Below are 16,924 nucleotides of genomic sequence, written 5' to 3' on the forward strand. Positions count from 1 at the left end.
TTATCGATGAAAGACACTGTGGAAGAAATAATGTATATTTGGGGGGGAGCAGGATTTGAATATGGAGAAGGTGGTTCCTTTCAAAATTTGATCTGGTCCCTGATATAGTACATTATGCTTTTCAGCATAATTAGTTTGAGAACATTAATAAAATAGCTGTCTTTTTCTGTGTAGTTCTAGATGATCTGGATGACCAGCTGGCACAGGAACAAGCCCAAGATTCAGTGAACAGAACGCATCTAGTTGACAGTGGACCAAGAGCACAATATGTGTTTCCCAGTACAAGCAGACAGACTGCTATTAGGGGACAACACAGAAATAACTGCAGTGAAACACCCAGCACATTTTTCTCTGATGCAACAAGAACAATCAGAGCCAAAGAGGACCATAAAATTTTCTACAGACCAAGGAAATTTTATGATACATATATGAACAGATACCATTCAGAATCTAAAGAATACATGCACAAGGATTCATTAGACAGTAGTTACCCTGTTCTGAGCAGAAGGCTGTCTTCTGTATCTTTTGGAGAGTCCTCAGAAGGTAGCTTGCATCTTCCTTCCATAAGACAGAACAATGGATTTGGACACAAGAGTTATATGGTGAAGGGAACAGCTGGGAGAAGTTACTCTGTGTGTTCTCTTCAGAAATATCCATCTTCAGCGTCCTCTGAGCCATTTTCAACAACTAGTTTACAAAATCTATTGGCAATGGAGAACAACAGTGGATTTGTAAGAAGGAACAATCGGCAAACCCCAAAGCGAATTCCCCTCTCTTCTATTGTATGGAATAAACCATATACTTCTGGACGTGCATCAAATCAAGACAATCTTTCTAGGACCCAATCATTAATGGAATGTAATGCCAGAAAACAGGATACATATCCTTGCCCTCTGCACGAAAACAGAAAATATGAATTTTACCGGTCAAAACATCATTACAGAAGAGATGTGTCAAGTACTAATTGGTTTAGTAGCGTCAGTTGCCCAGACAAAGCTGCTACTTCACTATCCTTCGATAATTGGGAGAATTATCCGTTATGCTGGTTGGAAAACAACCTCTCTAGGTCCCACTATAGAGATACAGCTTGTCATGGTAGGTTCCAAATAGACCAAAAGAGTTCTCCTTTTGGAAGGAAAGAGGAGCACCCTTCCTGGTCTGATATTTACCAGTACTACAATGATGAAGTGTTTCTTTCCCCTGATGCTCACTATGAAATGATTACATCTAATTTAAATGACAAGCAAAGTGCACATGCAAAGAATGCTAAATTTGCTTCACAGTGCCATCAGAGTGACTTTCAAACATGTGTGTCAGAGAACAGAAGCAGTGTGGAGATATCAAGTGGTGCAAATAGTAAACTGCTTTCAAAGAATTCAAAAGACCCTCAGAACTGTCTCACTTATAAATCTGCAGTTACTTCAACCAGGATGAAAGCAGATGTGTCTAATGAGTCTGTTTTACTGGGTTCAAGGTTCAAAATGAAATTGGTAGCAGAGAACAGCAGTTCTGCCACTAAGGTTTCCCAAAGCCAGCCACAGCCTTTGGTTACCCAAATGAATATTAAGAAAGACTTTAAAAAAGCTGCTTCAGACAAGATCAGAGACTTGGAACTATCAGGCGAGGCAGACCAGAAAAGTATTAAAGACATAATATTACATCCAGTTTCTCAGAAAGTGGATACAAAAAATACTGTTGATCCCCAGATTTGTCCTTCTAATAATGCCGCTGCCTTGCAAAACAGCACATCTCTGCTTAATTCACCTCTCTCACTGAGTTCAAGGAGACAAACTCAGCTCACCGCCACAAGAGAGATTACAAAAAATAACATATCAAAGAGTTGTAAAAGAAACCTACAAAGAAAGGAAAATGATCTTCCTGCTCACAGTGAACTTAATCAGACCCCTTCTCTTCTGTCAGCTGATGAGAGCAGAAGAGAATCGTTTCTTTCAAATCTGAAGCAATGGGAACATCATCTGATTAATTCAGCAAAAAGAAAAGGCATTAAATTAGGAAGCCGGAGAACAGAAACTACTGATCATATCACTCCTAAGGAAGAGTCTTTCCAGGTAGATGTTCTACAAAGTAGTGCATCAGTTCATTCTGCTCCAGTTACTGAAACATTGGCAAACCATCAAAGCATATTGCCCAGTCCTCCAGAATTACTGTCTCATAGTTCACAAGACTCTCTACAAGTCTTTTCTCATAAGAGCTATCTGAAATCTTTAGAAACTCCAACTAATTCTTCAGTGAATTGCAGAGTTACTGAAGCTCCAGCAGAAGGTGGGAAAGTAGTTGAGTTGGCAGGTGTTGTTGCAAAAGATATTCCCCAGGAAAAACCCAAAGATCAAAACATTTTAGTCAGTAAGGACCATAATAGTCAATTAACTACTGGTGGTTCACAAAACAGGAATTGTGGGAATATTTATGCATGTAGTTTTGACAAAGGCCCAGAGATTGCTGAACGTAGTTTAAACTATTTTTGTTTGGAAAGAGAAAATGGGAAAACAAGACAAAATGCATCTTGTATTGAAAGGCTCTATAGGCAAGGAAGCTTACTGAGACACACAAATAGTAGCAGCATTTCTGGCTCTCCTGTTAAAAGCAACCCTGAGTCTCCAGAGCCTCTTGTCATTTATTACACTTTACCTAGAAAATCAGCTAGCATTGCTAGCAGTGTAATGTCAGGTATGTCCATCTGTTTCCCTAAAAGCAAAACAGCCACGTGGGATCATGTAGAGAAGCAGAACTCAGACAGAGCTGCTGCCTTTTCTTTTAATCAAGGAAATAAAATATCTTCTTTAGGATCAGCACATTCCTCAATAAGACCAATACCTTTACATGGTATTACAGATATCAAAGAAAATGTCCTGCAAATTAAGGATCACCCTTTGCCTCTAAATAGGAGCCCTAACCACTCCTTAAGCGGTCGTACAGTTGTCTCTGAATCAGAGAGAGAGAAACTTGTAAACAAAAAAGAATCTCCAGTATTTTCAGACTGTTTGGAAAAGGAAATGGGGGATTCTCTGCAGAAATATAAAACTATTAGCACATTTACAGTTTCTGGTGATGAGGATCATATTGAATATCATGAGTTGGTTTCAATTTATTACACCTTACCACGGAGTCATTCAAGAACATTGTGTAACCTCTTTCTAGATGATCCAGAGATTACACCTTTATCTCTTTACACAGAAAAATCTAAATCACCAAAAATGCCAAACAAGAACTCTGAAGTTCTCATCAGTTTAGCAAATGTAGCTTTTCCTAGCACTTTAGAAAAAGAGAGACACTTGCATTCTCCTGATCAAACTCCTGCAGCTTCAACGACACCCCAGAATGCAAAGACAGGAGCTGTTGACACATATCAGGAAAGCTCACATTTTTCTTCTAGCACTGAGGAAGTATGTACTTCACAGTCAAGAAGCATTGTACATAATAAGAAAGATATTTCACCAGGGCTTGCGTTAAAAGAAAGCACACTTGTACTTCCTGACATGGTGACATCAGACACTTCTGTTCATGATCCAGAATCCACTACAGAAGCGGATACTTCCATTAAGGCAATTTCTACTGCTTCACACAACCAAAATATGGATATATGCTTTTCTTCAGGTAAAGAAAGTAAAGAGAAGGAGAATATTTTGCATACTGACACACCATTAACCTCCTCTTTGTCAACCCCCCAAAAACACAAAGACCCTCCAGAGAATGTTTTTAATTTTACTTCTGCAATTAATAATACTAATAGTCTGCAAATCAGAGACTCCAAAAATTGCCAGCAATTTATTAAAGTAAAAGGGAGTAACAATCAGAATATTTTACCACTTCAGTTAGATAAAAATAGTTCCCATGAAGGAAAAAGTCATAGAGCGTTTGCAGTCAATAATACCCCAGCAACCTCTGCTGAAAGTAAATCTAGGCATGATGCAGGAGCCAAAGAGAGATCAGATTTTCAACACCAAAGCATTTCCCTATGTAACAATAAATGTACTGGATTTCTATTAGGAGTTGAAAGTTCCAGAAATAGCACAGATGAAAAATTAATTTCTGATAGAAAAATGCTTCCAGATTCACAGAACAAACAATTTCAGCTAGGCACAGTTTCTGCAGCTAAACCTATACTTCAACCAGCCAAAATAGGTATCCCAGACACACATGATCTAGTGAGCCGCAAAACTAAACAAGAGCAAATATCCCTGAACACTCAGATGGACAAAGATTGCACTAGTTTGCAGAAAGCTGTGCTGTACAGTGAAGATAGACAGAATGTTGAGTCTAAAGATAAACTCTCCAGTGTCACACAGGATCTGCAATTGCTGCAGAGTGCAGTGAGTGAAAATAAGCTTATGTCTGATGGCACTAGAGAGAAAGTCAGTGATATAGAAAAAAGGAAAAACAGGCCCTCAGTTAAAAATGAAGTGGCAGCCATTTACAAAACAAGACGAAAATTTTCTAGTAAAAATGTAAATCCAAAACCACACGTAAGTAATATATTTTCACAGAATGATGGAGGTACCACTTCTTTAGAGATTAACATGACCCACAGCACATTGCATTCCCCTGCTTCTACCCAGCCATTTCTCCAACCTGGAAATGAAGACCAGAATCAAAATCTGACCCCTGGTGTTTGTGACAGCCCTGTTCACAAAATATCTGAGAAGAAGAGATCACAAACTAATGATGACTCTTCATTGTTAGTTAAAAACAAGAATCAAGGACCTTTTGCAAATTCATACAACCAGAGAAGAGAACTCAAAAATCCCAAACAAAACGAGAATGAAGTGGAAAGCATTCTGAGCCCCACAACCCTATTTCCAAAGGAAATAGCTGCAAGAAGTAAGAATTCCCAAACACTTGGCCAGGGGCTGGAAAACAGAAATCAAACCATCTTTTCCAGAGCTACTGAAGCAGATTCATTAGGAAATCAAAAGAGAACAAGTACTGGTGGTAGTTCCCATGATCCACCACTGTTGACATTTTTAACTGACAAAAACTCAAACACGTTTATAAAAAATTTGCAGGCAAATGTCTGTTCACAGAAACAGGCCCTTTCCTCAGATGAGTGTGATCATGATCAAAACCCCCATCAGTCAAAGAGTTTAAAAAATGCAAACCTGCATAGTAATCAGTCACGCATGAGTCGTGCAAAGAATCAACGTGAACGTCACTTTTCTGAAAGTACCTGTACTCAAGATTCCCATGACAACCCTGGCTCTGGAAGTAACTGTCTACCTAAAGAAAGCAGGTACAGTAGAAAGTTTAAATCTTATTCTGAGCTGTGCTCTTATGATGAAAATGAAAACTGGGCTTCATATGATGAGAGGACCACCACCTACGGCACTAGACGTGTGATGTATCCTTCTATTGAGTTTGGTATATTTGGAAAAGAACAACAACTGGCGTTCCTGGAAAATATCAAGAGATCACTCACAGAAGGGAGATTATGGAGACCATGTCTTCTTAAAAACCCTGGCTTTCTGAGAAATGAAGAGAGTGATTCTTTAAAGAGGGCTGAGCTCTTGAACTCAAGTTCTGCTGGGAGCAAAATTTCAGTAGATGCTTCATCCCCAAGAGACTCAATTGACATCTATCGAGAAAAACCAATGGTTTATTCAGACTCAGACACTGATACCACCACGGATGATGAATACTATCTTTGTGAGACTGATAAAGAATCAGAACTGTGAGATCCTGTAATACAAGATTTGAGAGAGAGAGATCTCATCTGAAAGGTATTTTGGTGGTTCCTGGATGGGCATAAACATGTAACACATTTTGGGCCAGATCCTGTGCTGGTGTAAATCAGTGTTGGTCCATTGACTTTAATTAAGTTATGTTGATTTATGCAAGCTCAATTTGGCCATTTTTTATTTTAAAAGTATTTAAACCTGTCATTTTTTTGCAAGCAAAAGATAAATTCTCACATCTTTTTTTTTAAATATTTTATTAAGAAAAGGAAGATGAATGTGGAGCTTTTTATTGTGTAATGATATGAAAGTATCTCCATTGACTTCAGTAGGAGTTGGATTGAGCTTTTATAATGCTAAGTGGCCAGGGATTTTTTTCCTGTATAGCTTTGCGGATAGTAATCTCACACACATACACCCCTTGGGCAGAACAAAGAGGGAAAGCACCCTATTGAGGCAAGGCAAAAACTCTAAAGAAGAGCATGACCGATGCATGCAGTACACTTTCACTACTGGAAAATTGGGTTAGAATTCTCAATATGATAAGTACAGATGAGTGATAATCTGCTTTTAAAGCATCATATGGAAGATACAGGGTTGAAATAGCAAGAGTCATTGCTGGCTGGGGCTGAGATGCATTACCAGCGTGGCTTCCTTTGTCTTGAGGATGATTCTAGTTTTTAATAATAATGTGTCACTTCACGGAGCACTAAATTGAACAAAAATTTTAAAAAATTCTGTAACTTGGTTCTCTTCTGTTTATTTCCTGTTTGTTTCATTTCCTACACTTCATGGGCTCAATCCTTAGCTGCATGTAGTTCATGCTGGGCACAGCACTGTTAGTGGGAAAGCAAAGGTGACTTTAAATCACTTTTCCATCTCCCCAAGCCCTCAGCCCAACAGGGGGCTAAAACAGTCCTTAGCATATCTTAGAACAGCCCAAAAAGCTACTATAAGTTGCACGAACAAAGCAGTCCTAGGAACTACTGTGCTAGCTGAAGATGGGGCAGCATGCTGTATTCTCTGGCCCCATCTCTTCTCTTTTTCCCTTTCCCACTATACCCCTTACTCTGAGGCAAGGAGAGTGCTGGAGGTAGCCTCAGCTGTCTGCATAAGGCAGTTTAAAGGGCCTCTTACACCACTTTGGTGGGCACTTAATGAGGCTGAAAGATCTGGCCCTATAAGCAAACATTATTTTTGTTTTTAAATAGCTGCAGTTTTTTCTGTATGTAGTGAAGCGTGTCAGAGCTTGAAGAGGAACATCTTTTGACATGTTGTGTCTCATATCTTCCCTAAATTAGCATCTCCCTTTGGTATTTTTCTAACATGCTCTCTGTCATTGTAATACCTTTCATCCTTTGAATAGAAAGGCTACGAATGTTTTCCCTGAAGCTGTTCCCATACCACTTTACTAAATGTTGTATCAGTATTACACATTAGCCAAAACCCACACTGGGCCCTGAAATCTTGAACTGAGCTTTCATCTCTGGCCACTCAAAATCACGTAGCTCACAGAGCCAGAAGATCACATAAGTTTATTTGTACTTAATATTTACTAACTTCACATCTGGTCTCTAATTAACTGTATTCCAGAACTTTCTCTCTATTTTTGCATTTAATAAAATTATCTAAGACACACAAATCATATTTTTATAACTGGAAAGACAATGGCCTGATATTTTAAAGTAATATATTTTAGGCAGAGCAAGCAAAGTTTGTATCCCTGAATGCTCCACATGAAAAATATTGTATTAGACAATTTGGTACCCTTATTTTTTATATTGTATACTTCGTTAAAGAAGTGGAGCTGTACTTTGAAAGTGTTTTGATGTATAAATATTGTTATACTTTATTTTCTTTGGTTGTACATAAGACTAATATAAACTACATATTTATATTCAGAATTGTTCTTTAAGTGGTACCTATTTTGGAATGATTTGCACATACTGATGCATACAGTATTGGAAGGAAATAATTTTCATGTAAATGTAAACTTGTAAAATGTGCTGTTCTGATGAGAAATGCTATGACTACTTTATGTACATGGTTTCACACCATATATACAGAGTTCCAAACCATAAGATTAATAAACCAATTACTACTAAGTAAGGGTTTTCTATTATGATACATGTTTACAGGGAGGTAAATGGTCATATGATTTGCTCAAGTAAAAGTGGATTATTTGAATGTTCATACTTGTAAATATTTTCATACAGTGGATTTTGGACTAAGTTCTCACACTGGATGCATAAAGGAGGCTTTCATAAAATACAGTGCTAGGTATATGACAAAAACTGGGTGCCATACAAAGAAATCAAAATAGTTTAGAATTTGGTCCTAAATAAGTTGTGCAAGACTGTGGTGGGTGAGAGTGCCTGGTAACTAATGTTTACAAAGGGCTGATGTAATTTTGTTAAGAGTCACTCATATAAAAACATGAGGTCAAATTCATCCCTTTCAATAAGAAGATGCAGCTCTCCTAAACTGAACGGAGCTACACCATCTTTTGCCCAGTGGTGAATGTGGCTTGTTATATCTTCTAAGCCTTCTCTTTAGCTATAATATATTCTATAAATGCTTATATAATATAGGATATTAATACTGAAAATGACTGGTTTGAAATAAATGGTACATATTGCTTAATAAATGTTTGTACTGGTTTTATCTGTGCACTCTAACTCATGCTGAATTATTTTATGCTTTTACAATATCTTAATGCTGCTTTCATGATACTGATGCCAAACAGTGCTAAGAGCATTAAAAGATTTAGAATTAAGCATCCAAGCATGATCCTTCATAAGCTCTAGGCATGTCCAAGGATACACTCGAGTTTTCAGTGTATTACAAGAACTGTTTGTCTGATTTAGACAACTTTCAGAAACCTATGCACAGAGGAATAACTTGTGCAGAGGAATGACTTGAATTGTTAAACTGCCAAGCACTGGCAGTGGAGCTAGAGGCCTATAGATTAAGTCAATCATTAGAGTCCATATCTGCAGTTGTACTAGTCCATACTTTTTTCTCTTTATGGTAGATAGACATTTGGGGCACAAATGTCTTCAAACAGAGATGAAATGTTTTCCGTAACAATCTACGCACCATGCTAGCCCTGTATTCTGAGCAGTAGCAAAACATCATTCAAACAATAGTTTTAAAAATATTTGTGATGATCACTGTGGCCTTTACATGTAGTGAGAGGACAGGAGAGGGAACCTTCCTTTTGCTAGACCCGTGAAAGGATCAATCAAGCATGGGGCTGCCACCCAGTTGCTCCCCTGCAGGAAGTATGGTTCCTTGTTTCCTGAATGCCACAAGCCTGAGAGATCATGAATCTGCTTCAGGAAAGTTCTAGTTTGGGAACCTGTTTTACACTCTGCTGGTGGGACCATGAGCCGCCTAGCACCAAGAAAGGAAAAGTTAATCCATGGTCTGGGGTATGAAAAAGCACATTGAGCAGCCAGTTTTAGATACTATTAATTGATATTTGGTGTAATGCAGCCTCACGGGGGGGGGGGGGTACAAATAGTGGGAGGAAAGGAAAGGCTTCTCCATGCCTAAGTGCTTTGCTGAAACATGGCCTAGATTCTCTTTTGAATTGTCAATGTAATGCTGAGTGTGAAACAACGCATTATTTGTGTGTCTGCAGTCCCTACACAATGGTGTCCAGGTGTGGCTCCAACCCCACACTTGGATCCCCTGATTTGGCAGGAAGCGCCCTTCGCTTCTTATTCTAACTTAAACATTCAAAGATCAAGGTTTTGACACACCTGGGTTAACAGCGGCTGGGGTGTGTTTGTTTTTAAAGCCAAGAACACGAACTACCCTACAATGGGAGCGTCTCTCCTCTGACTGGCCCGCTCGGCCCCGCGTCTCGCCCTGGGCAGGGCAACCGCCGCCTCACGTGCACGGGGGGAGAGCAGGTGACTCAGCACCCACGAGATCGGGCCGGCTCACAACATTCCGCAGCTCGGAGCCTCTCCTTGCCCCCCGACCCGCCCCCGACGCTAGCGGCGAAGCGGGACAAGGCAGAGGGGCGGATGAGGCAATTCTCAGCTGAGTGGCTCCAGCGGATTCACTTCTTCCCGATTCCGCGAGGAAACGGCTAGTGGGGCGCGCGCGCAGAGGGGGAGACTCCCCTACCGCCGCGCGCGCCACACGCCACCCGCACGGTCAGGCCCCTCCCTCCGCGGGCAGATCCCGCGATCCACCGCCGGGGGGGCTGCAAAGAGCGAGGTCGCTGCTCTCTCGCCCGATTGGCCAAAGCACCCTCCAATCAAAGGCAGCCAGCTCGCCTCTCCCGGAGCGCGCGGTCGCTCCATGCCGGGCCGGGGCATGGGGCGTAGCTGCACCTCTGTGCTCCCGTCATGGCAGCCGCCGCTGCAGCTTCTTCTGCGCCTGCTGCTCATGCAAGTGGCGGAGGCTCCTCCAGCCCCTGTCAGTGCAGAGAAGAGCCTGGTTTGGGGGCCCGGTCTGGTGGCGGAGCTCACGTTGCCCGTCAGGTATTTCTACATCCAGGCGGTCAGCGCAGCGGGACAGAACTTCACCCGCTCCCCCCCAGGTACTGTGCACGCGTCTGCGCTTCGCCCCCGGCGCTGGCTGTGGCTTTTGTTCTCCAGGCTGGGCTCCGAGCCGCCAGCCTGGCTCCGGGGCCTGGGGCTGAGGAAACTGTCACCTGAAGGAGTTGACTCAGGGTGAGAAGCAGATCCAAAGAGCCTTAAGTTTTTCTCCCTCCCCTTTCCCCTTCCTGGCGCGTTGGTGCGTCCAGTAACCCCGCATCAATCACTGCTGCTTTTTCATCTTGCAGCGTCCGACGCATTTCACTGTAATACTCGTACGTTTAAACACATAAAGTCTCACTCTGTGACACGCTCACCGAAAACACTAAAATCCTGCGTTACTCTTCTACTGCCCAGTGTGTCTTTCCATGTAACCCTGCATCTTCTCTCCAATTTCCTAAATACTAACAGACAATTAGCAGCATTGAAACGGCGTGTTCAGAATTAATTCGCCTCCTGGGACCAGTCTTTACGTACACTAGCTTCAGCATCCGATAATTGGCTCTCAGTTATGCCTCTTTCCGATTAAAAAGCCATCTACTACCAGAAATCTCTTCCCGACGTGCATACTTGTAGACCAGGATCAAGTCAGCTCTTAACCTTTGTGACCGAAAGCACCCCTGTATTCATACCATACTCACCATTGTAATAATCTTTGTACTAAATACGTCTTTTCAGGTATCATTTGAAAACTAGTTTGTTGGTCAATAACATGATGGTGAACTGTATATAACATGTAAAGTTGTGAATTCTCCCTTTATGATGTTATTAGCACATGTTCAAAATCAGACAGCCCTTCCTAGTCAAAAGTTGTTGAACAGGCCTATCCTAAACAACGGAATGTGTGTTTATCTCAATTTACATATAAGTACTAAACAGGGTCCTGGAGGGGTTGGGGGGCTGGGAATGACAGGAAACAGAACAATTTGCCTTTTAGCAAGCACAAATGGGGGAAGAAAGAGTGTGGCCTATACAGCAGCTGAACATTCTCTTTCACAGATCTCAAACTGCTGCTCCTTAGGGGTTAATCTTCTAGATTTGTATGCTACTGGTTTTAATTTCCTGCATTAGTACTGCTGCTAGAATGGCTTGTTTATTTCAGGGAATTTCAGTGCTGGAGCCTGCATCAAAGTTTGTTTTAAATTACAGAAAGTGTTTTCTTGTTCGGCCCGCACTCCCATTTCACCTTTTTTTTTTTGTTGTTGTTGTTGAAGTAAATGCCACAAGGGTCCAGTTATAATGGCAAAATTTTAGGTGTGTTTTCTTAAATAGTTAAACCCTCCTAACGTTACCCTTAATGCATGAGAATCCTCTAGCCTTGGTAAATTCATTAATAATTTCACCTTTTCTTGATCTACCTGAATTCCTTGTTCCCCTAGGGTGCCCGCCACCCCCCTCCCCCCCAAAACTAACTTACCTTTCTTCTTCTTNAGGCTACCGTGCAAAAGTTCTGTTTGTTTCTCCTTGATGAAAACCCGCCCCCTTGGTTCACTCTACTTTCCTGTAAGCCAGTCACCACCACCACCCCTCAATCTCCTCTTCACTAGTTGGGCTTTCTCCTTATTAGCTTTGAAACCTGTTTCCTTGATGATTCTCAACACTCTTTTAGTTTGCTCAGTTACCTTTTCTTCAGTATCCACCCATATGAGTTCACATTCTCCCGATCCTCTTCAGAAGATTGATCCAGCATTCGCACCACACGTTGGTGCGCAATAGCTGGAGAGCAGTGTAGGCTATGGGAAATTCTTTTAAATAAGTACTGTTGTTCCTTAAAAGTAAATGCAAAGCGGGCCCACGAATCGGAATGCAATGGGATGGCAAAAAAACAATTTGCCAAATCTGACAGAACCATTTAGGGGTCCCCTGTATTCTTGCCATTACTTGAGGTAGATCGGCTACTATTGGTGCCATGGTGGGGAGTAGCTTTATTAATTTGTCTAAAATCCACTGTCAATCTCTAGTCTTCTGAGGCTTTTAATATGGGCCAAATTGGGCTGTTGTATGTGGAATTTTCCTTTTCAATCACTCCCTGTTGTTCCTATTTATTTAATTCTGCCTCTGCTTGCACAGGATTTTATATCATCTCTGTGGTGGCACCTCATCCCCCACAATTTTACCACATGCTTCAGTTTTACCACATTCTGCTTTATTTTTAATTCATACATCGGGAAACTCATTTACCCACACATCCTGTTGATTCAGTATAATCTTCTCGACTGCTTCTGCAGCGCATATTCTTGGAATGTACCCTGCTGTCAGGACACTTTCCATCCAGCTGGGCACACATCACAGAACTCCGGTTAGTTAAATCCAAAACTAACCAATTCCCCCACACACACACACACGCACGCACACACATACACACACCCAAAGGAGTCCCCAATATTACCAGCTCAGCCACCTGATCTATTTGAAGCATTTGTTCTTTACAACAAAAATCCCCCATTCTCTCTCTGGGTAAAGCTATTTCTACTGAATGATACATTTTTCCTGACACTCCTTCCCCAATAAAGGAGGCTGCTGTAATGTTCTCTGATGCATATCAAGTCAAATCACAACTTTTATTTGCAATATTTACACCAGCCCCACTATCCAATAGGGTATCTTTGGGTCCATTATCTCCCACAATTAAAGTTGTCCTAGGCTTCCCATTTGAATTCCATCTTAATTACCATCTCCCAGTCCTCAGGATCCATTTCTAGTGGAGCAACTTGTCATTGGGGCTTCCCTATAGAGCAGGTTTTTCTGAACCCTCATCTTGCATAGCTGCAACTTTTTTCTGCTCCTTAAACATTTCTTTTTCCACCTTTGCATTTCTTTGATCAATTCATCAGTACGTCTCCCATTTCACTTATTCACATCTACTCCCCTCAGTTTCAAACACCTTCAAGTGATATTCCTGTCATAAATAGATAGCTAAGGGTTAATGTTTCTTTCATCTGTAAAGGGTTAACAAAGGGAACCAAACACCTGACCGGAGGACCAATCAGGAAACCGGATTTTTCAAAGCTCAGGGACGGAATGTTTGGGTCTGTGTGTTTTGTCCCTCTCTCAGCTATGAGAGGGGTTTTTATATCTTCAAGCTTCTAATCTTCGGTTTCAAAGTTGTGAGTACAAAGGTAGCAAAACAATAGGCTTTTATATGTTTTGTGTTGTATTTACATGTGTGTAGTTTGCTGGAATGTTTTAAATTGGATATCTTTTTGAATAAGACTGTTTATTCATATTTTTATTTTAAGCAAGACCTGTGTATTGTCACCTTAATGCAGAGAATCATGTTTTTATGTCTTTTTTCTTTCTTTTTATATAAAGTTTTCTTTTTAACCCTGTTGATTTCTTTTTGTTTCCTTGTTTTATCCCAGGGAATGGGATATCTCATTAGGACTGGTGAGGGAGACGGGACGGGGGAGAGGTAGAATCTCTCTCTGTTTTCCTTGATCTGTGTGCTCTGGGGAAGGGGATTAGATTCAAAGAGTTTGGATCAGTATCTCTCAGGGTAGCCGGCGAGGGAAGCCTGGAGGGTAAAAGGCGGGGGGGAATGTTTATTTCTCCTTGTTTTTAAAGAACTCCAGAGGATTATGGGTTTTGGGGCCCCAGGAGAAGGTTTTGGGGGGACCAGAGTGTACCAGGCACTGGAATTCCTGGTTGGTGGCAGGCTATCAGATCTAAGTTGGTAATTAAGCTTAGAGGGTTCATGCTAGCTTCTCAGTTTATGAACGCTAAGGTTCAAATCTGAGTAGGAAAGCTATGACAATTCCGAATCACATCTTTCTTCTGGGGCTCTTTTTGATTATTCCACCCTCTACCTCCTTGGAGTGGGGTGTTTTGTCCTTTACTATGGCCTCTTCTTCTCTCACAGTATCCTGATCTATAAGCACTCTCATTTGAGTATGTTGTTGCCTTAACAAAAGGTATTCTGGGTTTCAAGCCTTCTACCTGGCTTCCCCCTTTCATCATTTGTTGGCGTTCTATCCAGTGCATCCATAACAGTTAACCCTTCATCCTGGGCTGCTTGGTTCATCAAATTAGTAGACATTGCTAATAAATTTCTGTCCAATCCTTTAACACATCACTTCAAAATTCCCTCTGATTTAAATCAATTGCCATCAAAGAATCAGCTGTGACATGTCTGGCGACCTCCGCCCTGGGATTAATCACCAATTGTATTTTTCCAGCCAATAATCTCAGTGTTATTTTTCTTTATAGGTAATCCCTGGGTGAATCTCCAGGTTTCATGTAATCTGCACTGGATAACACGTTTATGGGGTTTTGACCTATCTCTTTCCCTAACAGTATAATAAATTGTGGTATCAGCTAGTGTGCTTCTGGTTGCCTGTCCAAAGCATTTTTCACTCAATCTGCCTGTCTAATCTCTTCAGTGGTAGCTGCCCTGATTAATCTATAAGATTAATTTATATTTAAATTCTTTGTTCCTTCTGATTCTGCCCACTGTACTAGCCATGTAGCTAAATCTCTCATATTCATTGGGCCTAATGACTTTACCATTGACTGTAAGTCTGATGAACTCGCAGAAATTATTTATGTCTGCTCTGACTGTATCTCCCCTGTTGCATCCTTAATGGTTGATCTCTGTTCTGTCACGGCTACAGCCTTTACTGACTTACCCTTTTCTGGCCAGAAACTATTGAGGGAAGAAATAAGAAACTTATTTCTTCCCTCAATAGTTTCTGGCCAGAAACTTATTTCTTATTTCTTCTCTCAACTTAATATAAAGCCCCTTTCAAGGTTGGTCAATTCCCTTTACTCTTGACCCCCTCACAGATATTTTTCATTCCAAATATCATTGGAATCCAAATCCAAATCTCTTTTTTTTTTTTTTTTTTTTTTTTGACCCACAGCTGCAACTTGCAGCTTCTGTATTTTCACTTGCTTTTTCAATGCTGCTATAGTTTTCTGGCACCTACTGTTTTCTAAGGTATCCAATATTACATCTGGTTCCACTGCACCTTCCATCCAAGGGCATGTTCCAAGTGCAATAATCTTTCTCTAACAGACGGGGCTTTAACTTTAGTTCACTGGCGTGCCTCTTTCACCCCTTTACTTCTCTTCTTAAACAATGTTTTCAAGATTATTACAATAACACCACATGGTATCTCCCCACATGTTTTTTGTTTTCCTTCATAAATTTCTCACAGATTTCACAAATAAGGAGTCGCCTTTATTAGTCTTAAAAAGTACCATCTCGAAATCTGGTACTTGTTAATATTTCTCCCCCCCCACCCTCCGCATTCTCCACCACACGTTAGACCCGCAATAGAGCTCTCTCTGTGGGATGGGGAGCAGGCACATACCGGACACAGTGTTGGTATATAATATTCTAAATGCTCTTTATTCATTACAAAACAAACCTTACTCACTCCCCATTCACACCCCAAACATACTATATCAGAGTCCAAAGGTCAGAATGGTCCCGATGGCCAGGCAAGATTCATTCCAATTATAAGATCATAAGATGCAGGGAGCCGGCAAAAACCACATCTATATTCACATGGGCTCTCGATCAATAAATGACTCCGATTTGCAGAAATCATAGGCAATCATTTATAGTCCATTCAGTCACATCATCGGTTCTTTTCCTTTGTTTATTAGGCCTTCTACTCACACAATTCCAAAGAGACAATCCTGGGCTGGCCACCATGATCCAAGGCGTGCCATTTCCTCCGATTCTTATACAATTTTTATCAGTCCAGCTGGTGGTGGTTCCTTTTCTGCTGATTCTCCATATTTTTCTCAGAACATAACAAGATTGTTTTTGCACAAATAGTACTAATAGTTATTGACCTTAAGTTCTTGCTTCAGTTGCCAGCTTGCAGTGCTTGTATTCATGTCAAGCATGCGTCATTCATACCGGGCCCCAATCACCTATAACATACTACATGGATATATCAATATATATTGTGGCACCTTAGACTAACAAATTTATTTGAGCATAAGCTTTCATGGGCTAAAACCCGCTTCATCGGATGCATGGAATTGAACACACAGCAAGAAGATATTTATACATACAGAGAACTCCCACCTTTTCATGTTCTCTATATGTATAAATATCTTCTTGCTGTGTGTTCCATTCTATGCATCCCATGAAGTGGGTTTTAGCCCATGAAAGCTTATGCTCAAATAAATGTGTTAGTCTCTAAGGTGCCACAAGTACTCCTGTTCTTTTTGTGGATACTGACTAACACAGCTGCTACTCTGAAACCTGTCAATATACATTGTGATTCATATACATAATTCTCCTTTGAGTAAGTGTAAATCCCTCTGTAGGTAAACACATGACTCGTGCATGAGCCAAGAGTCTTTGCAGTAGCAGTGTCTGTCAAGACTGCACATGTACCCTCTGCCCCCTCCCTCCCTCCCTCAGCTCCGTCTTAACCAGGCAGCAAGATGGAACCCAGCAGTGTCCAATCCATTCCTTCTCAGTGTTCACCAGTTCTTCTTCTAGTTCATCTGATAACCAGATAATCTTCTACCATTCCAGGAGGAAATCTTTCTGTCTACCTAAATTGTCAGTTAAAAAATCAAAAAGGAAGAAGACTCCCTTGTATAGATTGCCCTGTAAAGTTGTACTAAGTGTCATAGCAGAATTTCAACTTTTGGGCTTCAAGCCCTGCCCCTCCTGCATTGGTTTGAGACCACTAACTGATGGTTGTAGCAGGT

The 16,924-nt window shown here is 41.0% G+C and overlaps 1 protein-coding gene across 3 annotated transcripts in view; it reads left to right on the forward strand.

Annotated features, from left to right (window-relative positions):
- The window catches only part of LOC116824703 (protein O-glucosyltransferase 3-like), an 81,579-nt gene that overhangs the window by 48,349 nt on the left and 16,306 nt on the right, over nucleotides 1-16,924 (forward strand). The window contains exon 6 of one of the 3 annotated variants that reach the window (XM_032780199.2): nucleotides 175-5,730. The exons of 1 other annotated variant lie outside the window; for it this stretch is intronic. In XM_032780199.2, the coding sequence (XP_032636090.1) occupies nucleotides 175-5,690 (5,516 nt within the window). In that variant the 3' untranslated portion in view covers nucleotides 5,691-5,730. Of the gene's footprint in view, nucleotides 1-174; nucleotides 5,731-9,992; nucleotides 10,249-16,924 lie in introns of those variants that run through there. One more of the 3 variants, XM_075061689.1, reaches the window with a different exon arrangement.

This window comes from Chelonoidis abingdonii, chromosome 1 (assembly GCF_003597395.2).
Source record: "Chelonoidis abingdonii isolate Lonesome George chromosome 1, CheloAbing_2.0, whole genome shotgun sequence".
Classification (NCBI taxonomy): Eukaryota; Metazoa; Chordata; order Testudines; family Testudinidae; genus Chelonoidis; species Chelonoidis abingdonii.